The sequence below is a fragment of the Struthio camelus genome, chromosome 6 (assembly GCF_040807025.1).
Source record: "Struthio camelus isolate bStrCam1 chromosome 6, bStrCam1.hap1, whole genome shotgun sequence".
In the NCBI taxonomy this organism is placed as follows: Eukaryota; Metazoa; Chordata; class Aves; order Struthioniformes; family Struthionidae; genus Struthio; species Struthio camelus.
Genome location: NC_090947.1, coordinates 26506341 through 26530492, shown reverse-complemented (window position 1 = coordinate 26530492; position 24152 = coordinate 26506341). Strand labels below are relative to the sequence as shown.

At 36.9% G+C, this 24152-nt stretch overlaps 1 protein-coding gene across 5 annotated transcripts in view; it reads right to left on the bottom strand.

The window, feature by feature from the left end:
* The window catches only part of KCNH7 (potassium voltage-gated channel subfamily H member 7), a 241397-nt gene that overhangs the window by 19058 nt on the left and 198187 nt on the right, over positions 1-24152 (bottom strand). For 4 of the 5 annotated variants that reach the window (XM_009676154.2, XM_009676156.2, XM_009676157.2 and 1 more), the window contains 3 exons: positions 12838-13090; positions 9114-9319; positions 6306-6405 (listed from right to left, as the gene is read on the bottom strand). In XM_009676154.2, the coding sequence (XP_009674449.1) occupies positions 6306-6405; positions 9114-9319; positions 12838-13090 (559 nt within the window). The remainder of the gene's footprint in view (positions 1-6305; positions 6406-9113; positions 9320-12837; positions 13091-24152) is intronic. The other variant, XM_009676155.2, reaches the window with a different exon arrangement.

Here is a 24152-nt window from a genome sequence, read left to right as displayed (position 1 = left end):
ATAATTATGTAGAATTCTAAGATGATGCTTAGAATACTAAAATTTGCTTTTAAAAGTGGAAAGTTAAATGTGCAGCTTTTAGTCCTAATCAGAGGACGTAGTGAAGCACACGGTGCCTAGTCAATGCTAAAGACGTTGCTTCATGTTGGAGGAGTACAAGATTCTAAATCTTAAAAATAAAAATGAGCAATATGAGGAACCCTGAACGTCTCTAAATGTCTTGTTCAGCATCTAGGTGCAATAGATGTCATAGGACTATTTTAAACAGGCTGTTAGACCTCAACATTTAAAACAATTCCAAGGACTTAAAATGGCTCCTGACACCTGGAGTGAGGAATTCCTTATATTCTTAGCATGTTTTTTTCCTCCTTTTTCCTCACTTGTACTTGTTAAGGGCCCCTTCACATTTCCTACCCATCTTTAGGATCCCCTGCTTAACTGCAAAGTGTACTGTCACAATTTTATGTGATATTTGGCTAACACCAAGGGAAAATGATGTCTGTCTAGAAACTAATTCAGGAAGATGATTGTTCCTATTCCTAGGAAAAGTAGGTTACTGGTGGTATTTTAAGAAAGTCAAAATTGTTCTCCTCTCGTTAGTAAAAATGTTTAAATGTCTTATTTTTCTGTGGCTAGTTTTAATGATAAAAGAAACCTTTAATTCCAAAGTGCATTTACACTCATAATTTGGGAACTCCTAAATCTTCACTGAGGAGGCTAAAGATAGAGGCTAGTGAAATTCCAGAGTTATAGCAAGTCCTGGCAATTTCCCTGAAAGGTTCTAGTAGGTTGGATAGTGACAGAGGAGGAACTGAACTGAGGTGGAGAGAGCTCCTGAACCGCTGCTCTGTCTCATTGCTCCGTGTGAGAGTTTGGGTAAGTTCATGTGTCCTGTGGTGTGTTTCATCTCTGGGCCTTGAAGGTTTGGGTGATTCTGGAAACAGGGAACAGGAGAAAATACTGACACTTCCCTCCACCCTCCTGAACTAAAGACTGGATAATCTTTACATAAGGATCCATCATCCTTTTTTTAAATGGACTAAAATAAGAATAGAGCTAGTTTTGAATGACTGAATTTGAGAGACATATTTAAAAAGCCAGGAATTTCAAAGTTGAAGTGAACATGCCATCCTTCATTAATTCCTTTGTGCTATTTTTAGTACAATGAAGTAAGTGTAGGGAGGGAGTGACAGCCTTTTCTCTGATGTTTCTTTGCTCTATCTGACTTTGTATCAACTTTGTTGTTAATTAGATAATAATGTAAGAACAAATCTTGATTTACACTTCAGGAAATAATGCCATACTTAAAAAAAAAGAAACAAAGAAATATCAACATGCAGCTAAAAAGGTACGCAGAGCTAAGGCCAAAGCAAGTCTTCTTTCAAGTTTAGAATTCCCTTCTTTTACAAGGAACCCAGATTTCACAGTAAGATTATTACTACTTTTATTCACAGGATGGCTACTGGTATGCGTGACTGCATGCATCACTTCTATTAGATCTGGCCTCTGGAAACAGCCTCCCTGGGAGTGGAGGACAAGACTCTTGTAGAAGCTCCCCGAGGTGCCTCTTAGGCACTGTGGTAACAACAATAATAATAATAGGAGCAAATGGAAAACTGCAGTGATAGACTCTCAGATGACTGTATATTTTTTGTCAGCAGTTTCATGCTGAAGGTATGATTTCAGGGACATGAAATCTCGATTCTAGCCATATGCTACCTGCCTAGATTTTTTTAACCTGGCCAGTTAACTACCAGACACTCTGGCTGAATATTAAAACTCTTTCTTAATAAAGCCCCAGTAGACTTCATTAGCGTAATACTAATGGTTTAACACAGCTAAGCAAGAGCTTCAGTTTTTTGCCCAGATTCTTATTCTACTTTATTTCTGGGGACACAGACCACAGTGACTGGCGGAGTCATCTATTCTTAAAGTAAGCATTTACAGATATAAACTTGGGTAAAGGGACAAGGATGGGAGAAAGTGGGGTAGTTGCTGGTAAAGCCAGATATTTCCCCAGTCTCTCAGAACAACTTGACCTCATACTTCTAGGCAGGAGAAATCAGCTCCTGAAAAATTTCCCTGTGTTCTATATTGTCAGCCATGGCCTTTGGATACCTTGTGTAATAATGCTATATTAATATAGTTTGGCTTCTTAGCCTATGTAGTCCCTATAGACGTGATAGACTTAAGATAGCTATACTATTCCAGATTCAATTAGAAGCTTAGAGCTCTGGCTTCTGTGGTTACATCAAGAACAGATTAGTAGAGACTTTTGTGAAAGTCTGGTGAGGAAGCTGGTCATAATTCTTTAAATTAAGATCTCATACCTATATTAGTTTACTTGCTTAACAGTTTGCTTAAAACTAAACATTGCAAAATTCATTTTATATCCCACTTGATTGTACGGTCTATGTCAGCATGGGCTGGTGCATGCAATGAATTGGGTAATGGGATTTCATAAGAACTTTCTTCTGTGGACTTCTAAAATCAGATCCAAGGAAATGAAAATTCCTTGTTATCTATTCCCTGGCCAGCAGGCAAGAGAGTTAAAGATCAAGTATCACCAGCCACCTGAATTTATGGTTACTAATATAACAATATAACTCCATGGGAGTTCTTACCATCCTCTTAGCTAGAGTCTGTGGATGATGTTTATGTCTTTGGATTACAGCTGAAAATCCAGAGTAAGAATTTATTTCGATGAGTTCATCCTTATATTCACCTATATTCACCTATTCACCTATGTCCATCACCATCCTTATATTCACCTATATTCACCTCTGTCCGCATGGGCTTATTTAGCCAATATTTTAATTATCCTGGATGTGATAGAAGGATTTTATATACTCTGTCAAAAGACAAAGGGTTATGATTTGCCTAGACAACCTGTGTGGTCCCAGATCAGCTTTCTCCTGGGTAAGGATTTCATATCTGACAACCTCTAGGGGTTCACGAGAGTTATGTGTGAGCACTCAGAACAGATCCAGAATTTTGACAGCCTTCAGCTAAGGGTCACATGAATTAAAGATAAATGCAAAGAATATCTTTTCATGAGAATAACTGGATGGTGGAACAGACCCAAGAAGGTGATGTTTTTAGAGCCAACATTGACACAAAGTTAAACAAAATGCTAGCAAAAGCAGTAATGCTTGAATTCCAGAGGAGTCTTTTCAAGGCCCTCATCTCATTGAGTTCATGGTGCTAGGGCGACATTCTGACTGTGACTTCTTTATTTTTTCACCTATATGTTTGGATTTCATGCTGATGTAACCAATTCTAATGATGGCCTGTTCAGCATGGAAAAAGAGATCTGCACTCAGAGCTCGTGGAGCTAACAACACACCTTGCCTTTTTACATTGCCTTTGAACTGCTAAAAGGAAATGAGGAATGGGGAAGAGAGGATTGTGTCATGCACTGTTAAAAGAGGCAACTGAACATAGCTGGGCCAGCTTGTTGTCCCTCGGCTGTTAGCAGGAGACCAACTCACTCGCACAGCTGAAAGCTTTGTTTGGAAGCGTCAGCCAAGAATACTGCTTATTTCAAGTAGTTACAGAGGGAATTTCTTGGCTGACTGTCAAGCGTCTATGGCAACCGGCTGAAGCTGCACCTGCATGGAATATCATCCCTTGTTTCAAAAGGCCTGCAATGAATTTCTTTTGGGCAAGAGCAGAGACAAGCTGCTACATAGTGTACCTGTTAATTTTTTCAGGACACCTCTGATAGTACTGCAATCCTTTCTGGAAACCGGAGAGTAAGCTGGCCCCTCAGGCAGCCTTGCACCACACAGACCCTTTAAAACCACGTTATAGCAGAGCCCAGTATACTAGCTGAGATAAATATGTGTTGACACAGGTAAGAGATGTGGAAGTACATACAGGTGGAGTGAGAAAGTCTTACTTGGGACTGGAAGAGAAGTGGTACTAACTGCAGCTGCATAACAGAGAGCCGTACTGATTTGGTCCTGATAAAACTCCTGCAGGAAGAGTTACCATGGCAACACGGTCCCAATCAGGCTAGCACGAACCAAAGGCTGAGATAACCCAATCCCACTTTTAGCGCTCTAAAAGGGAGAAAATCGCTCATGATCACACTAAAGATGAAAACAATACAGTCCCAAACTGTGTAATGTGTTAGTAGGTCAATGGCTGAAAGTAAAGAACTCTAGCAGGAAGACTATTTTATAAGGAAAAAAAAATCTGTAAGGTTTTGATTGCAATGATAAAAATGTAACTTCTATAGCATACCAGAAACAAAATAACTACAAATCAATATGAATTTAGTGAGATATAAAATATCACAACCTAGAAATAAGAATGGTTGCATCTGTAGTCCTTTGAAATAGTAGTTCTAAAATCAAAACACGATTGTTAAAAGCCGTCATATGACGATTTTTAAAATCTGAGTGTAAGAATACTGTGACCAGAAATGCCTTTGCCAGTCAGGTGTTCAGAAACTAGGTCTTTTCTGCACTGCTTCTTCTGAGTCACTCTGCAGAATCATGTCCAAATATTTATCAATTGTAGCCTAATTATAATGTACCAAAATATGATGTAGCTCACTCCTATGTGTAATAAATGTTGAAAGCAATGGAACAGTATAACCCAGCAGTAACCATTACTACTCCACATATAGGACATGGGATGGGCCACAGAAAAGTGACATCGAACGAATTCAAACCTACCCAGTGCCTGCTGCCGCTATGGCAGTATACAGAGAACAGGGACCAGAGAGGGGCAGTAAGCCAGTGGGCTAAAACTATACTTTAATCCTTAGCTACTCTCGCTTCTCATGATTGCACCTTGTCAGATGAACTAGCGATGTACCTCACTCCTGTCTAACTCAAAGGTTACCAGATACCATACAATGACTACCAGGATGAAGGAGCTGGTTGTCAGTCTTGTTTTTTCTTCCCCAGTGGACAATTTTTTTGCAAAGACAAAACTGTGGTAAATTTTATTATTTTGAAAGTAATGTAAATAAATGTCACCAAGAGGCTGCTCAGCGCAATCTAGTGGGCAAGAACCATAAAAGCTGAGGCGGGGGTGGTGGGGCAGTAGGGGTTGGCACCACGTTGACACCTGAGCAGCCTATTTGTAATTCTGCGTCAGGCACAGCATGGAAGATCACTTCCATCTTGTCTAGGTGGCAACATATGTTTTCTCATAAGAAATGTGAAGGTTATTCAGGCAAGGCACCTCTGTCAACAGATTCTTTGTGAAGAGCAGACTGAATATTTCATGGGGACATTCTCCTGACAGATTTGTTGTCACTTTTGGCTTCCTGCCCTAATGATGCTTCTTTGATCGAATGGCAATGTCATTGTTCTGAGTAGCCACACTCTGGATTAAAGCTTTCCTTCATCCAGCATTATACATGCTATGTACCTTTAAAACTGTTCTCATTTATTATCAGCTATTCTGCAACTCTGAAATTGGTATTGTGTTGCACATAGGATCACAGTTTAAGTATGGACTATGAAAGACAGGCATACCAAAAACAGTAATTTGTCAAAGAAATCATTTGGCCACGAAAGTATAAAATTATTGAAGGAGTTTTTTTTTTTTTCCCCCCACGTAAACATGAAAAACTTGTGAGTGTCAACTTAGCTGTCTTCATGATTATTGCTGTTTGACCACAGCCATTATCTACAGTCCCTGGTATTTAGGAGTGCTGAATACTGGTGACATGATTTAATATTTCACTGTAGTTTCCCTTCATCTGGATTACTCCCAAAAGCCTCTACGATGAATGTAAGCACAGAAAATGTTACCTGAACTCTTGCCAGGACAAACATTTACATACTGCCAAATGAATCAAAATCCGATATGGTGAATCTACTGTGTCCTGAAAACAAATTATTTTAATTCTCAGCAAAACACTACCTAGCAACAAGTTCAAAAGTTCAACAAAGCATTTTGAAGTTAACACTGCTAATAAATAATCCAGTAGACAAGCTTCTCCAAATGTTTTAAAATACTGTGTTTCAGGAAATGGTTATTGTTTAAGAGATAATAAGCACACATATATGAATATATTTGTATATATCAAGGGCGACAAGGTGAATGTTTGAACAGCTGTATGCTGATAGATGTGAAGTTATGGGAAGGTGAAGTTGGAATCCCTCAAGTCATATATAGCTGTGTAAGGGAAAATGCACAGAATGGTTTTGCTGCTCAGCAGGATTCTCAAGAGCTGCTACAGTAGTAGCCAACATGGGACCCTAATGTACCCAATACTACCAAGTGAAATGCCACTGAATAATGTAACAGTGCTGTCTAATGTAAGAAATGAAGTTAATTACCTTTCTCTATTTCACTTTGAAAGGACAATTTCCGTCTTCGTAGTTTGAAGTTATCTCCATCCGAATCATTAGTAGTTTGTGATCTTATTACGAGGTCAGACTTGATTAATGAAATATGAAACATAATGACAGATTAGTCCCATCTAAAAAGAGCAGGTTATCAATAGGTGATTGACTGTTAATCATGTTCAAGCTTTAGAGTAAGCCAATATTACACAGGTCAGTCTGCATCAACCTCCCTTCCCCCCAGCTAATGGTATTGCTCAGTGCTAACATTAAAATGAAAATGATCATGCAGATTGAGTAAATCTGGCAATGTCACCACCTGTTTGTGAAAGAAAAGTATCCAGATAGATAAGTTTACATACAGGCATGTTATCAGCTTCCAGAAATTTGCGCAGAGGTAGGCTAAGTAAGCTTAGAGAAGTTAAACGAAAAAAAATTAAATTACCTCTCACAGAGAATGTGTATTATTTCAGGCAGTAATATAGTAACTGATTGTAGTTAGATTTGATGTTTAATTGCATGGTGATGGTTATAAAGGTTACATTTTACAATAATAACTATAAGGTTGATAAAGACCTGGCATTTTACCCCATTATTGTTATCTTTCTAGGCCCTCCCGTCCTCCCTCCCTGATTCGTTCGTTCAGATAGTAATTCCATAGCTAAACACAATAGTGTCTTTTTTTATCCATTGTATTAGAAGATGGATGTGCTTTTTGTTGCCTTAGTAAATACAAGATGCATTTAACTCTTCTTTCTACTTATTTTGACACTGAGAAATTCTTCAAAAAGCAAATAAAATGCCAGTTGTGCTCTTTGTGTACGCATCCATTGCCCTGGCTTCAGCCTACTTCCCTTCCCCATGCTAGTGTGGTTTCCCATACCTATCAAGCAAGCAGATTTGCATGTGGGAGAAGGGCAGAGGAAAAGGAGTGGGAAATGTTTATGTCTTTCTCTCTTCCCCTCCTTGTAATTCTGGTGGGTAAGGTGCTTCAGTGGTGGCCCACTGGTAGAATAGCTGAAGAAGGAAAAGGGCACTTCACATAAATAAAGGAGGACAGGAGCAAACGTTCAGGCAGACGCACCTGTTACTCAGATAAAAAGTCTGGGTCTGAGTGATGTTTCAAAGACCAGAATGTGCTCATCGCTTCTTTTAGGGGAAGATTTTGAGGATTACAATATCAGTAGAAGGCAAATGGAACTGCTAGTGAAAGCCGTGATTCTGCAAGCTCAGAGGCATGGGTGAGCCTGTCCTCCCTGTCTCTGTGAAGTCTAGTCTTATTTTCTTGCTGGTACAGCAGTAAGAAATAATAGTGGAAAAATTTCTAATGGACATGAGCAGGGAGGACAGTCTTTGTTTAGTCTGCATCACAATACAAAAGATAGATAGAATTTCAATTCAGTTTTCTCTGATCTTAAGAAAAAATAATGATGAAACATTGATGACAATGTAATTTCAGGGAATCCTGAATAACCCATTGATATGAATTTATCCTCAAAGATTTTCAATACGTAGACTTTCAGTTTTAACTTATATTTACCACTACAGTATAAATTCATCATATTGTATTTAATGTATAATTAATAATGATGACCTTTTCAACAAACACAAAAGATAAGTTTTAAAATAAAGAATAGAACTGGTCTTTTATGTTCAGAACAATGTTTTATGAAAAAAGGCTCAGCATAAAAAGGAATGAAATTTATGGTCAGAAGTTACTTTTATTTTAATTTTTTAAGCTAAAGAGCTACACATGATTAGCAAAGATATTTCTGTCATTTACTGCCCAAAGCTTAGAGTTCTTTGTCGCCTTGTTTCTCAGAAGGCCTTCGAGGACAAATTATATTAGCTGCTTCTCACTGAATCTCTGTTCATTTTGCCTTCAAAGTGTGGCATAAAACCACAAAATGGCAATATCTCAGAAATAATGAAATATAAACTACCCATTCTGTGGGTGGTGTAGTCCATGTTTGGTGGCCAATGCCACTGTACCCTGTAACTTTCTAGAGACAGAGCCCCATTAGCATTAGCTGGGCGACAGCCTTTCCTCCCTCCTGTGTCCAGCTCTCTCCCCTTCTGGCCAACCTCCCCCTGCTTTCAGACTGGCCCCGGCAGTCTGAGAGAGGAAGGCACTGATGATGCTACACGTTTTTCTTGGGGATACTTTCTGGGCAAAAAAGGACACTTGTGAGAGTCACTGTGGGAAGAAGAGACCAAGAAATCCCTGCAAACTGGAAGAGTGAGGGAATAAGGGGCTCACAGCAAGTGAAGCTTTGAAATGTCCCTTGTATGCTTTTAGTCCCCGGGCAGGTAGGGTGCAGTCCAAGACAAGAGAATTAACAATTCAGGTTTGAAAGGCAATTAATTATTCTGTGTTGTTAGACACAGAATGGGTCTGGATAATCTGATTGATGTTTATTTTATGATTTCACTAATACATTTAGTGTCAAAAGTTCCCCTTGCAGTGACCCAAGTTATAGTCACATTTGCTGAAAAAGCATATTTTCCATGGCTTAAACAAAGCATTCAAAATCCCCCTGGCTGAAACTTTAATGCTATTTAAATATAGAACCAAATCCTTTTAGGTTAGCATCATCTGAATCGTGTCATTGACTTCTGCTGAGTTTAACTGACTTCAATAGGAGCAATCAGGTGAGTTTATTTTTTAAAATAGGATTCAGCCTTGGGCTTTTTGCTTTTAATTTTTCTAACCTTCATTTTTCAAATGCTGTCTTCAAGTTTTTTTACTTGGTATAGATTCTGACCAGCATTAAGAAAAAAAAAATCACTTTTTGTATGTACCTTTGCACTTTCATCTCTCAGATTAAAAGTCAGTTCTAGATTGGTGAGGAAGAGATCAGAAAATTCAGGATACATATCTAAAACTTCTAGTAGGTCTTCTCGTTGGATCTTATGCAAGTCACAGTATGTTAACGCTCTCACATCTGCATTCGACTTTCCTGGTTTTGCATAAAGATGTACCATCTCTCCAAAAATATCATTTTTCCCTGCCGAAAGAAAAATTAAATGGAGATTATTATTTAAAATATGAAAAAGCCATTAAATTGAATATTTCTTTATGATAGTGATGCAGAATACTTGATGCAGAATACTTGATGCAGTGATACAGTCTGATTGCCATAGTACATATGTTGGTGCAAATCAAAAGTAGTATTATTAAAATCAATGAAATTGCATAGGCATCATCATGTAACTGGAATAAGTGAAAGGAAAATCTTGTCTGGTCACAGTTTTTCTTCAGTTCTGTCAAAACAACATGCCTAGAGCAGTCCCCTCTGTACTGCCTTGTAAAGGTATTATTTTTTTGATTTCAGTCATACTCTTATGATAACAAAGACATAATTTCTGTGTTTCAGTAGAGTTTAGGACCTCAGTCTGTCCTGGAATTTTCTTTTGTTAAGAAAGTTGTTTTGAAGAAGCTCATCAAACATAGCTGCTCTTATTTTGAAACTCTTACAATTCTTTTATCAGTGTTGACACATTCGCAGCACCTGTTTGCTAGAATTCTTATTAGTATTTAATTGCTTGTTTTCCCAAAATCTGCGCCTAACCTTCATAAATGCAGAGCAGCCTCAGCCACAGATGAGTGCAAACTATCCTCTAAACCAAGGGCTGCACGATATACCTGCGAAGTGTGTGTGTTGGGGGGGGGTATTGGAAAAGAACAGTGGTCATAGCAACCAAGCAGCAATAGACCACTGAGGGAGGACACAGAGGTGTTAAACATTTGTGGGTTTTATTCTAGATTATTGCAAATAGTTCTGGTTTCTCCTTTTTTTAAAAAGGAAATTGAAAACTGGGTAAGCAAGCAGCCAAGAGGCACAAAAAATAACTCAAGAGCTGCAGGGATGACTTACAGTGAAGATCTTAAAGAGCACAGCCTGCTTAGCTTATCAAAAGGAAGATGAAGAGGTTAACTCGATTATACTGCATACATACTTAGAGAGAGGAAAAATTACTGGGTACTAAATGCCTCTACAATACAATGAGGAATACACAGCAAGAACCAATGGGAAGAAATTGAAGTAAGATAATTTCATGCTGGAAATAAAGCACCCATTTTTAACAATAAAAGTGATTAACTATGGAAATAAACTGCCAAGAAAAGTGATCATTTTTTCATCTCGTTATGTCTTCAGATCAAAACTCATTGCTTTTCTGAACATTTTACTTTCATTAAACATAGTTCATTAGACACAACAGATAGTTAAAGGCATGAAATGTAACAGGAGTCTGTTACGTAACAGAGGTTAGCCAAGATAATCTAATAGTCCTTCTGGCCTTAATGTTTATGAATGTAGGAGTCCCTATGCAAGGCATATAGCATCTTCTTTGTAACATGACTGTTCTGTCACAATTGCAATATTTGTATATTTATATATCACAAATATTTATATTTTTATATTAGAGTTGCTGAAAGAGGTGGTAAATTCTACTAGGTTCACAGCCATCATCTGTCCTAAGGATATGGCACAGAATAACTGCTGTTAGGACAGTACTAATCTGATCTTACTCATCAGCAGATGAGCTTAGGAAAACTGGGAGACAAAAAGGATATATTTCTCAGAACTCCTGACTTCTGTGATGAAGTTCAGTACCTGTTCAGGGTGGAAACTGTCCTTGCTGCTTCTCTGGGACTGAACTCTTTTCCCCCACAGAGAACAAGGCATCGAGAGTTTTTATGTCCATTTCCATGCAGGTTTTTCAGTAAGATGGAATAATTGAAAATGTTTAGCTAAGTATTGATAATCTTTGTTAGGATTCTGTGTACTTTTATTGCAGACTAATTTTTATTTGTATTGTTTTCCATTCTTTCTTAACAGTTTCTTCACAATGCCACAGATTCTTTGAGTGGAGCCAGCCATGAGGCACGCTCCTGCCTCATGTGTCATATAATAGCTAGGCCCACATTGCAGCTCCCTTCAGCTGCAATCATGCCTGACTGTCTCTCTCCCACCCTGGACCCCCACTCTGCAGGGAAGCAGGGCTCCAGCCTGTGGCCTGTGGTCTCAGGAGGTGTGGGGCTGGAAGAGAGGCAGTGGCATTGCACTGCAAATACCTGGGGTTCTGCTGCTCTAGGAAAGGAGCACGAGAGGAGCCCAAGGATCTTACATGCATAACACGCAACGCTGGACCGATCTGCATCTTCCGTCCAGGAAGAAGTTCAGGAATTCATGAACCTGTCAAATTTTGCTGATTGTAAGTGCTGCAGTCATTTACATGTGTTTGATGTAAGAGATGAAATCCTTGATAGACCACACTGTTCACAATCAGGGGAAGACACTCGTACAGGTAAGTAAAAACTTCATAGTGTTATACTTGCATTCTCCCTACTTTGCTTGCGCCTAAAGCTGGCCCAGCTGATGAGACACAACAGTATGAGATGACAAATTATCTTGATAACACTATCTTAACCTAGGGAAGGATAACAGCAGGCACACCTTTGCATTTCTGCTCACATATCTTCCATGCAAAGTACTAGCAGAATAATCAGTCTCAAGTGTATTAATAGCAACGTATTTCTACCAGTCCACATACTGCTTCAGCTACTTTTCCAGCTGTAAGTTCCCAGAGTGGATGATAAATAGAAGGGAGAACATATGAATAATGTTATAGGTGTTGTATGTTTCAGTATAGCACACTCCTTGCTCCTCTGTTCAATTACTCTTTGAATCCTTATCACCTGATACTAAATTGAAGTAACAAATCAGCAATCTTGTTTAGTAATGGTTTTAGTTATTTTTCTTTTGAAAGTGCTATAGCAATGGTTTTAGTTATTTTTCTTTTAAAATTTCTATAGCTAATAAAATCTTCATAGTTCTGTATTGAAGCCATTGGTGGCTGGGGAGGAGCTCCTGGCTAGATAGGTCATTGTTCCGAGCCACTCTTCATGGGATAGCTGTGAGGTTGGTAAGAAAACAAATAACCCCACCATGCAACACAAACAAGAACATGTTGATTAGAAATATAAGTTAAATAATGGTGTTATTAAACTTACGTACCAATCTATATCAGATTAATCTGCTATTCTCCTCCTTTTCTATATGCCCTGTGGGCAGAAGCAGACACTTCTGAAAGCCTCCAGGAGACACTCTGAATGCCTAAATTAAGTACATGTTTTCCTCCAGCTAACATATATGGAGTATATGTGTCTCAGCACCCTCATATGCTTTTCTAGCAGTTCAAGGCCATCTACAAATTTGGTTGAAGCAACATAATCAGAATTGGAGTAATCTGAAATCTGCTTGCCTCAACTTGCAGTTTGCTACTTACCTAGGGATAAGCCCGCCTCACTCCTGGCCTTTATGTATTAGATATCTTGGGCTCTTTGGTGCCCATGAATTCTTGGAATACTGTAGACTTTGCTCCTGAACAAATTATTCAGCAGCTTGATTTTGAATAACAGTGACTGAAAGATTCACAAATCTTCTACCCCAGGAACAACGATGGATGCTTCTTTTCACTACGCTACCTCTTTTAACATGTGTTGTCCTAATCTACTTACCAAGAATGGCTACAACAATGTCACTCTTAAGGATTTCAATGGAGCCTCTTGACACAAAGTAAAGAGCGGTGAGAACATCTCCACAGTGCACTAAAGTGTCTCCAGGAGGTGCGTGTGTTGTTTTAAACTTCATAGCCAAAGCTCGAAGGCAGCCTTTGCTGGCTCCTCGGAAAGCTTTGCAGTTCTGAAGCAAATTTTGGTTGAGATGCAGACAAATGTCAGCTTGTAAGCATTCTGGAAACCCCTTCAGGACCTGGAAAGACAAACAGAAGGATTTCATATAAATGCTATCAATGTTGCTATATATAATCTTTAATGTTTTCTTTCTGGCCAGAAAGAAGGAAGTGATGTGCAAATTGAGGTGGTCCTAAGGACTGTCAGAGTATTTGAGTTCAACAAGTGTGTAGTTTAATCTATATTGCAAAGTTCACACAATGTGAATATTAATGGAGTTCAAAATGTAGTGATGACAAAATTCACTATTAAAATTTCTTTCATTGTAAAAAATGGTATCAAGGTATATGAATGAATATACTGCAGTAAAATAACAAATAAGACAGTTAGTAGAGGGAGAGTCGTTATTGAATCTCACTTGTTTGGACTACTAGTTTGTATCAATTATAAGAAGTATTACATTTAATATAAGATGGCTTTTTTTCCTGAAATAACTATGACATTTGCAAAATGAGAGCTATCTGAAATATTTTGCAGTTAGGGGCCATTTTAATGTTAAATATCATCTGTTTGTAAGAGTATGACTTAGATTTTTATCAGAAAAAACAACATGTGCCACTGAAACAATAGTGTTATGCAGATTTAGGTGGGTAGATGATAAGTTCAAGGAACCATAGGGCTAGTTCCTCTGGTCCTTGCTCATCCATTACTCAGAATAATGGGAATCTGCCTGAAGTAGAACCACAGGATTCCTCACGGGTACCATGGCAACATGTTAATTTTGTTTAGAAGACAAAAAAGTAAGCTACTTACAACTTGTGGTCATTAGGTGTGAGCTTTTGTAAATTGTTTAGCATTGTCTTACCTCTGCTTCTTTTAGAGTCAATACAAAGTTTTCCCGAGACTTCAAGGGGAGTATTGCCCACCTCACCACTCTATGCATTGTGTTCAGGAATGGGGCTGATGTTAATATGCACCTTCAGTTAAACCCTGGTGCTTCCTATCATGAAGTTAATGGGTTATATGCTTCCTGTGGAGGTATAAGGGGACAGGCTACATGTGCTGCATATTTCTAAGGATCCAGCATGAACTGATAGCACTCATTGTACAAAAGGATGTGTCTTTTTGTTATTAGAGCAGTCTATTGATTCATTCCTGTTTAAACTACCTACTATTTTTCTACAAAAATGTAAGCCTGTACGGAATAAACAAATAAACAAACAAATACATAAATAAAATACATTCACTTGTTGCTGGATTCATTCTTACTTCAGCACAATAAAGGTCTGTGCACTCACTCTTATTGCATAAAGATATTCACAACTGATATCCCTCGCTAATGAAGAGGATGAACACATTTCTGATATGAGGCTTTTGTGCACACAAGCCAAGCTGTGATTTACAAATGAAATATTAGTACCTTTAACTGAGTTTGAAATGTTTCTGATTGCTAACAGAAATCAATACTGTGAAATAACAAACAGAGTGTTATAACACACATTTACACAAAAATTTCACGATTTAAAGGGCACTATCACATGGAATTTATACATCCTCAAAAAAGCCAGCATTCAACAACAAGCAAAAGAAAACATGAAAAATGAAAAGCTTCTACGGTGCCCCTCTGTTTGCAATGTCTATCACATTACCAGAAATGGCTTACTACGCAATTACTCTATTTATTTTAATAGAATTATGTTGAAATAAAAATATTGTGGGTTGTAGCAACTTATTTGCTGAATGATACTGAGAAATTGATATCTAAGTATGCCTGGTACATTGGAGAAAAGTTGTAGATTATTTTGAAATTGTTCTCTAGTCATGTGAGTAAAAAAGATCTATTTTGAATTACGTAATTCTTTTGTTATACCCCATTTGAATATTATTTAGAGGAGCTCAATTTTTATAGGATGCAAAATAAGAAATATGTTTTAAATTCAGAGGTACTTACAGGAAAATATATTTGAATTGTTAGAATCTCAGGAGCACAGCCTTAGGATGAAATGCATTCATTTTTTCACACCAGCTTCTATTTATCTCATTTATCAAGGGATTGTACTTTACCATTAAGCAAAAACCATGCAGACCATGTTTGTTGGTTTATATTTCTGAAGATACTTTAGGGGTTTATTTAAAGAAACAATTATTTTGATAATTAATTTATACTTAATATGAAACTGTTCTAAAATTGTTGCATATTAGTTAATAGTTATTTAGATGTCAATAGCATCAGAAATATAGTAGCTTCTGCTCAAGCATCTATGATGAAAAAGTCCCTGCCCCATGGAGCTTACATTCTAAAATAGTTATTATACATCATAGAGGAAGAATATTTACTCTTTAACATTGCAATTGTCAAATGTCTAGAAGGAAGACAGGTGCCCAGACACCATTGATTTCCAACAGGGATTTGGAAAGTACTCCACTAACACAGGTTTAGAAGCTGATTTGAAGACAAATTTGTTAAAACATTGCTATATATTGAATTACTAAAAGGAGCTTACCATGTCACCCACATTGTACATGGTGAGGTATTTAATCCAGGTCCAGTAGTTGGTACATATACAGAATCAGATGTTTCTAAATTAAGTTTTGTATTATGCTGTATGGACAACATCTTGCTATCCCAAACCTCCATGTGCATTTCCAATATTCACATTTTCATTAATCTTTGTGAAAATGTTTCATATGCATAAATTTTTAGCTTATGTTAATATGGAAGTATCTGATTCACACAGATATCTTTGCGTAGAGCAGGAACAATCTTATTGAAAATCGTGCTATTATAGTGTGAGAATCAATATCAATACCAATACAGACACACACTCTGACAACTCCAAATGTTAGAAAATCATCTGTATGTTCCTCAAAATCATGGGATTAGCTGAAAAATAGTGCAAGTAAAATATTGCATTTCAGTTCTTGTCATTTGTTGTGAGCTTTCTGGGTCTTTCAATGCATATAACTCACACTCCAGTGTGATTAGAAAAATTTTAAATACTCTTTTCTAAAAGATAAAGGCCAAAATAATCTTGAACTTGTGTGACTCCAGAATTAGGTGATACAAAAATAAGAATTAAAATTTTGAAATTTTGAAACCAATAAAGCTAGAAATTGCTGTCTAAAAAGCATTTTTCTCAATAATAAATCTGAAATTATGAAAATATTTGAATAAAGATTTATATATAAAAATTTATCTCTCTCTCTCTATATATATAAAATATATATTTGAGTTTTCACTGATCCATTCTTTCCTTCTATTGTTTCTACTGTTACACTCAATATCTCCTCAACAGTGTCTCCACCATGCCCTGGTGAGAAAAATCCTAGATTTTCATGGTTAGACAAAAGAATCAGAACTCATGCATACTTCACCAGACTCAGGTCTTCTAAAAAAAGTAATAAAGTAGCAAAAAGCACTCAAGTTCCCCCCTTCCCCCAAATAAAAACAATTATGATTTTGTGACCACAGGCTTCAGTTGTCTCTCTTTGGTAGTTATGGAGTCCAGCCTTCTCTCCCTGTCTGGAATGAAACTTTCTCCATGTCAAATAATGTTGGTTTATCTATTTGGCATGCTTAGGGAGGAGGAAAGTGTCATTTAGATAGAAGTAAAACATTTCACGTGCAATAAGCAATTGAAGTTTAGTGAGGATAGTAGGGTGATGATTCATATTGTCTTGAAGAGACAATTGTCTTCTATAAGTGGAGAGGGAGTCCAGCTGCATGAACTGCTCTTTTTCAAGACGACCGCTCGCTGTCGCTGATACATGTATCAGATGCATTTGTGACAACAGAACTGGAGCCATCTATGTGCTATGACCTCAGACAACTCTCAGATGTTTGGGTCAGTGACAAGATTGTTATATTTGGGTCAATGATAAGATTCATGATGGATGTTCTCTCTTCAGTTTTGGAACAGGTTCTGACATTTGTCCCACATAAAATATTCGAAAAGCATCCAAACAGAAGCAAATCAGGATATCAGCTGTTTATCATTAAACATGGGTGTATTGTCACATCCTTATATTTTCTTTTATTGTTTTATTTGTGAGTCAGTATTCATAATAGGAAATGCCAAAGTACAGCGGTAAAGTCAAATATGGTTGGACAGTGACTAATATAAATTTCAGTATAATCACAGTGAATGCTTTTCCTAAGCTTCAGATCATGTCCTAACAGATGCACTTCAGGTAATGCATTATACTAACAGCTACTTCTTGACTATTTGGTTTAAAATCAGTTGAATACATCTCTAGTTTTCTTTGTTCATGATAAAGGCATGCAGGAGGCATATTTGTCCTGAGTTGTCTTTATTTGTGTCAAATGCGAGGGGTGTTTCTCTTATATCACTGACTGCTATAAACTGTCTTTTATTTTGATTTTCCCCTATACGTTTTCTTTCCAGCTGAAGTTATTTCAAGAAGAAAATTTTCTTTATGCACTTGCTGTGGTAAGTTCATTGCTTACAGCTGTGTTTTATCCTCCATAAATCCTTAGTTTCTTTCCATTGAGTAAAATCATAATTCCTCTCTGTCATATGCAAGTTGCTCTCATGTGTTGTTTTTTTGCTTCTTGTTTTTTTCTCTTTTGACTCCCAAGGCAATAACTGTTCAAATACGACTGTCCCAACCAGCAGTCAAAGATATTCCTTGAACTCTGCATAAAATATTCCTCTGTCTTCCATTTTTGAAATATAGGTGGGATCAAAGATAAAATGCCAGGCAGCAACTGGAGAAGGCAGAAGGGAGCAAAGTGTTGCGGGCCTGTCTGACGCCTATTTGTTCAAACTTGTTTTGGATAAGCCTTTCTAGCCCTGGGATCAGAGTCAGACTTATTTTTGACTGTGCAAGTGTCCAACATACAGAGGGAAAGATAAAGGAGACTCTCAAACTCAGCTGACAATTTAAGCTATCAAAGTGAAAGAGGAAGTCTGGTCCTTGCTCACATTATGTGTTTATTCCTGCCCCATATTATCTCTCTCTGTGAAATAGTTAAGGAAACCGATCCACCTGAAAGCTAACCCAGTGAAAAAAACTGAAAAGCTGAAGGTACTCTTTCAGCCCAAGAGGTTGAAATTTCTTCTTTCAGCAGCAGTGTTAGTTTAAAAACTATGGTCTTAGACCAAACATACTCCATCTCTTTTTTGTCTGATCTGTATGGCATAGATCTCAGGATATTTTATCATTGGCATCACTGAATGCTGAATAAAGGTCTTAAGCAATTTGCAGAAGAAATTTTCAGCTACTTACAGTGAACAAATCTATGCCTTGGAAAGTTCATTCTAGCAAGGATTTATATTCATAACCAATATCTTAACTGCCTTTCAGCTAACAAATTAGGAAAAAACCGGAAAGACATACATATATAGAAATATACACATACATATATAACCATAACCATTATATATATGTACATATGCACACATATAACTGCAAGGTTATAGTTTCCCCTCTTTATTCTCAAAATATGAGAAAGGTCACAGGATGTACAACCAAAATTCACAGTGATACTGCCTGGTGGAACTAGGCTTCTTATCCTATATGACAATACAGCCTAAAGTACTATTTTCCAAAACTTTTAATTTAGGCTTTACTCTTTTATGAATCTTCAGTGCTTCAGTGCTTGTGTTTTTCTCAACTGGCATGTAAGCCTGGAAAATATCTTAGTAAAACTTCTCAGATACCTAGATAGAACAACTTTAATGACAGAATGAATAAATAATATTCATCACCAAACTTAAGTTCTCTGTTACTTTCTGTTTAGAGTATTACTAGCCAGGATGCTATTAAGCACCTTTGCCTTAGGATTTGTGATTCCTAGGGCTTCCTTTTAATTTTTTCTAAGATGCTGGGAAGCATAGAAAGGCCTGAAGCGCAGTTGAACCTAATTATTTCAGGAGGTTACAGTGAAATTTGAAATCTAAGGCTAAATGATGACTTCATCATAATTTAGTCAAACCAAATACCTATTGAGCCATTAGAATTCTGTAGGAGGATGTTCTGAAAGTAATGAAGATGTCAGAATTTGACCCTAGCAAAGAAGAGTGGAAATTTCAAATGCTTTAAAAAAGCACAAACTGAAATTCTGCATATAATGACACTGTTCTAAAGTTCCATTTTACTCAGTAAAGTGGGAATGAATCAGTGCTATCTTACTAGTTATGTTTCAGTTCAAATGTATGTTATGCACTGCCTTTAATGCAAGCACATTGATCATTCAAAGCAACTTTGTCTCTGAACAGCATATCTATCATCTTCAATAGGAATTAAAAAATTATCTCTGGCAATCTTTTTCATTTTCTAGGTTGTTTAAATTGTTTCATACTGTTAGAATCTTCATAGCCAGAAATACCTAAGATAATTTTCAAAAAAACATTTTACAACTTACTTGGAAATCTCATTTTCCTGATCTAGTTAGAAATCCCAAATTATTTTAGATTCAGTAGGCCATCTGTTCCTTCCTGATGTGAAAGAGCTGTGGAGTACATTTGTTACCCAGTCATATAAATCTAACCTCGTAGAGAAGAATTAGGAGTGGGAAAAGGTTGGGAAACTGGCTTCTTAACCCGAACTCACAAAACTGACAGCGCTGACAAGCACTGGAGGCTGAGCTACCATCTTTCTGACAGCCAGAAAGGAGAATTGACAGAAAGGGAGAGGAAAAGCCAGTGTTGCCTGGTTATCTTGTACATACTGAGTCCTGTATCTGCGTCTCCCAATCCTCAAATCAAGATCCTGGTCAGAAGTGCTTAGGATCTCCCTGGTAGAGCAGAACAAAAGTTTCTTGTTCTGTGCTTTTTATCTCACACCTAGCCTCATGTGTTATGCCTGTTCTTTTTCCCAAATACTCCCAGTCTAGAGCACCCATTTATTTCCTTTTGTCCCAGATGTCCTTTTGCCCTCTTTCTTATCAGAACACCATTATTTCCTTCTTCTCCTCTCCCTTGTTACTAAAGCTCCTGATGTTAGGCCCTGAAACCCCCAAGTTTCCCCAAATCCAGGCTTTCATGTTAGCTTTACTTGCTTATGTCTTCCTGTTCTGCCTGCCTAGATACTGCTGATCCTTATAATTACTCCTACTTTTGCCTTGTAATGGTTTTGGTTGTTAGCACTCACCGATGAGCTCTGGTGCCAACCGAGACCACTCCCTTGCAAGGCTCCCCCAACGGGAAATAGAGATATCTTGTTCATTTATGAAAACTCGAGGTTTTGACAGGCTATAGCTTTACAGAAAGTTCCTCTGCTTTCCTCATGCTTTTTCATGTTTGTAATTCTTAAAATAAGATATCAGTCTATAAGTGAATCAACTTTTCCCACTGCGCTATCTAGTCAGGTGACTCCCAAAGGAACAGACTATAATCTGGTGGTCTTCTAGGCTCTGCTTTAGTTTGTCCTGTGAGAATGAGTGAAATTAATTCATTTTAATTCATGTGTTTGGTGACATAACCTATATGTCCAATTTCTATAGAAAATATAAGATATTGTCCTCTGTGGCAATGTATTCATTTTGCAACCTAATTGTAGCACTAATCTGAAACTTTCTAACAGGACAAATTGCACTACATAGATCCCGAATTAGGATCTCTGTCCTCTAATAGCTGTCCCCTCTGAGGGGAAGAGAGGCTCAGGATTTAGTTCTATCACAAGGATTTGAGTTTTAGTTTTTAATAACAGTGTCCTCTAGGCTAAATCCTTCTGTAACTTGGCCTTGCTCTATTTCTAGAAAAAATTTAGAATTTATTATTTCTGTGATAGTTAATTACAGAAATGAACTATTTCTATAAGCAGAAGGCCAAAGCATTTCCAAAGGCTTTCACCAATTAGAAAAGAATGCACGAGATCACAGGTGGCAATGAATCTCTTTCAGCACTCCTTGGACTCTCATGTAGACCAAAGGCTTTTTTCTGACACTGATTGGAAGTATGTGATTCCCCTTCTTCCTCGAGGAGAACGTTGCAGAGTCAGGGGTTTTTTTTAGCAGAATATGAAGGAAGTCTTTAAAACTATTGAAAAAAGAAACAGCATGTTTATGATGAGCTAATTCACCTTTCAATGAGATTTCACGGATGGTAGCCTTATCAAGAAGTAGAATCTTTTGCTTTCAGTCATTGCCATGCCACAGATTTGTGTGATGTTTTTATTTTGAAATTACTTGGAGCTGCAGCAGATCATTCTTCATCTATAATCTTACTACAATTTCTGACTACATCTGAAAAGTGATCTCTGAGATATGCTATACTGCTTGGTCAGGTGGACAGAAATGTTTTCAGCTTCTTGAACCATTGACTTGCTTCAAGAGAAAAACTTTTCATAGCTATAGTAGTTGGAAGCTAACCAGATCATGTATGTCCAGAAATACAATGGTGGTTAGAAAGTTGTTAGTTGCTCTTGTTTGTGAGACCTTTGACCACAAAATATAATGCAATGAAAAACTAATAAAAGACCAGTTAATTTGCAAATAGATTCAGATTCTTCTTTTTCCTATTAGAACTGATTTTCCGTAATTTGATTAAATATTGACTTTCATGTTTATTAACTGATTTTGTTATAGCAAATGAAAGAACACCTTTACAGTTAGTTATAGCTGAGGTACTTTTTGATAGGCTTATACGTCTTACGATTTCCATTATGACACACAGACAGACACCAGTACTGCTTTTCACCATGGTTACATATCCTTCTGTGTAACCAGTTATGACTGTTTTCATTCCAAACACTTCTAATTTTGATTACTGTTCTGATGTTATAAAGAAGTTCTCCTTGCTATTTTTGAAATTTTAATTTTCTTTCCTATCTTTCTGGTTCAAAGACATTGCTAGCAGTAACTGTAGAGTCAGAATTCATTTAGTCATAAGAAGCAGTCATAGCAGGAGGAAAAGCAAGTATAACAACTGTGGTGGTGTCATCCAGTGACCAATGGCCAATTTCCCATAAAAAGAAGCCTTAGCAAAGCAATGGTGAAACCTGTTCCTTACTTGATTCAATAGCTTTGCTGGTTCTGAACTTTCAAGGTTAGGTATGAACTCCGCTATACTTGCGTGATCACTGAAGCCAAGAAGACTAGTTGCAGATGCAAAACAAACCATTTGCTTAGATACTAGCAGGAGATGGTTCTGTAAATTTATATGTAAAAATGCTGTCTTGCTACCTCCTTTCACGGTACCAAATCCAAAACCAAAAACATACCTGTTCCACATTCAAAATTTAAATTGAAATGTACATTTGGCTAAACACTTTCTGAAGTTGGTCCCACTTATTTATATCTTCAAACTCTGACTTTCTTTCCTTCTTTTTTTCTCTTTCTTTCTTTCTTTCTTTCTTTTTAAGGTAAAATAAATTAATAAAGCTATTCTGATGCACAGAAGATCCATGGAAGGGGAGTGTGTATAAAAAAGACATGCATAACATAAAAAATGGATCTCAAACACTAAATATGCCATCTTCCTACAAGAAGCATCACAGGCATGCTACTATCAGCTGGACTGATAACATTGGAATGAAGGAGAAAGAGAGACAAAGAGAGTTGAGGAAAAACAGAACAGGATAGTTTAAAAAAATTAAAAATATTTTTGAATCTTTAGGACTGGTGAGCTCTTTCATGAAACAATATATAGTGTAAATAGTTTTTTTGTACTTTAACTTTGCCAGTTTATACCACAGGGATATGATTTAAATTATGCTTATTCTGTACACTGCAGATTTTTATCCAGATTAAAATAAATCCCAAATCCTGTTTATCCAGTCCATGCATAATTATGTGGAATTGTTTTTACCAAAATACATTATGCAATGAAATATAATCAAAGAGATGTAGAAGTGAAGCAGAGAGGAACAAATGAACAAATAAACAATGTTTCACCAGCAGATCTTTAAAGCTACTTTTAAGTTTAGCCATTTCAAAAGAGCATAAAATATTATCTTCTTATTTTCAATAAAAAGTGCAGGATTTTGTGTAGGAAAGCAAGTTTATTTAGTCTAAGCATAGTATTATTCCTGAGGTTAAAAATTTTTTTTTTCCACTTGTCCTGAATTCTTAAATATGTTGCTGATGACAATTAAAAACATATTTTGAAACATATTCTCTGCTATTATTCATATATATATGTGTGTATCTGTACATTATATGCACATATATATATAAATGTAAGTTATTCATGCATTTCATATTTCAAAGGAGAAAAAGGATTGAGTTTTCTAATTTCTCCTCAGTTTTCAGTCATGATATGAAAAAGAAAGACGTTGGATCAAATTCTGCCTTCAGATATTTGCACAAAACTCCCATTAAATATTGACAGGAGTCAAACACATTTGTCTGAGGACAGTGTTAGTCCTTCGGTGTATAAATGAAAATATTTCATGCAAAATTAAGTTCTCACTACCACATGCAAGTCCATCTCATACGCACATGGCTTAGAGCCGAGAAAACTTCATTGGTGCTTGTGCTAACATGCATATATGGTTTGAACTAAGAGCATTCACACAAAGAAAAATGCAGAATGATCAGCACGGCAGCTTTGTCAGAGTGACGTTTCTACAGAGCAACTATCTAATGCAAACTAATATGCACATGACTTTTTTCGGGCAGAGAAGCATGATTTGAGTTGTGGGGTAAAACAGTGATTAATAAATGTGGTTAGATCAGCATTTCTTAGTGTCTAATTTTTAGTAGCCATTTTGCCCCACAGCTGATTGTACTTGAATTCTTTCCCTTTGCTATCTACCCCTTCATCATGCAAAAAGTTACATTTAAAATTAGAAAATACTGAACAAGCTCCAAACCCGACAGATAACATGGATATTCTCCACACTTTATACTGGAATTAAATTTGATATAAATACCTCCTGCTCTTACCAGTGGGTGGTGTTATTCCATGTATTTAGGTATGAAGCAGACAGGAAAGAGATAAATCTTTCATAAGTACAACATAAATCAGACAATTGTCATATTATCCTTGCACTAAGTGTAATATAGTCAAACTCACATTTTAAGAAAATTAAATGACTGCCATAAAACTTCAGGGACAGAATTGTGAATAAGAAATAACACGAAATAAAATATAACAAAACAAGATACTATCTTGATTTTTTTCAGATTTTATTTAAAACAAAACCGCCATACTGCCTCACAATCATATTGCAGA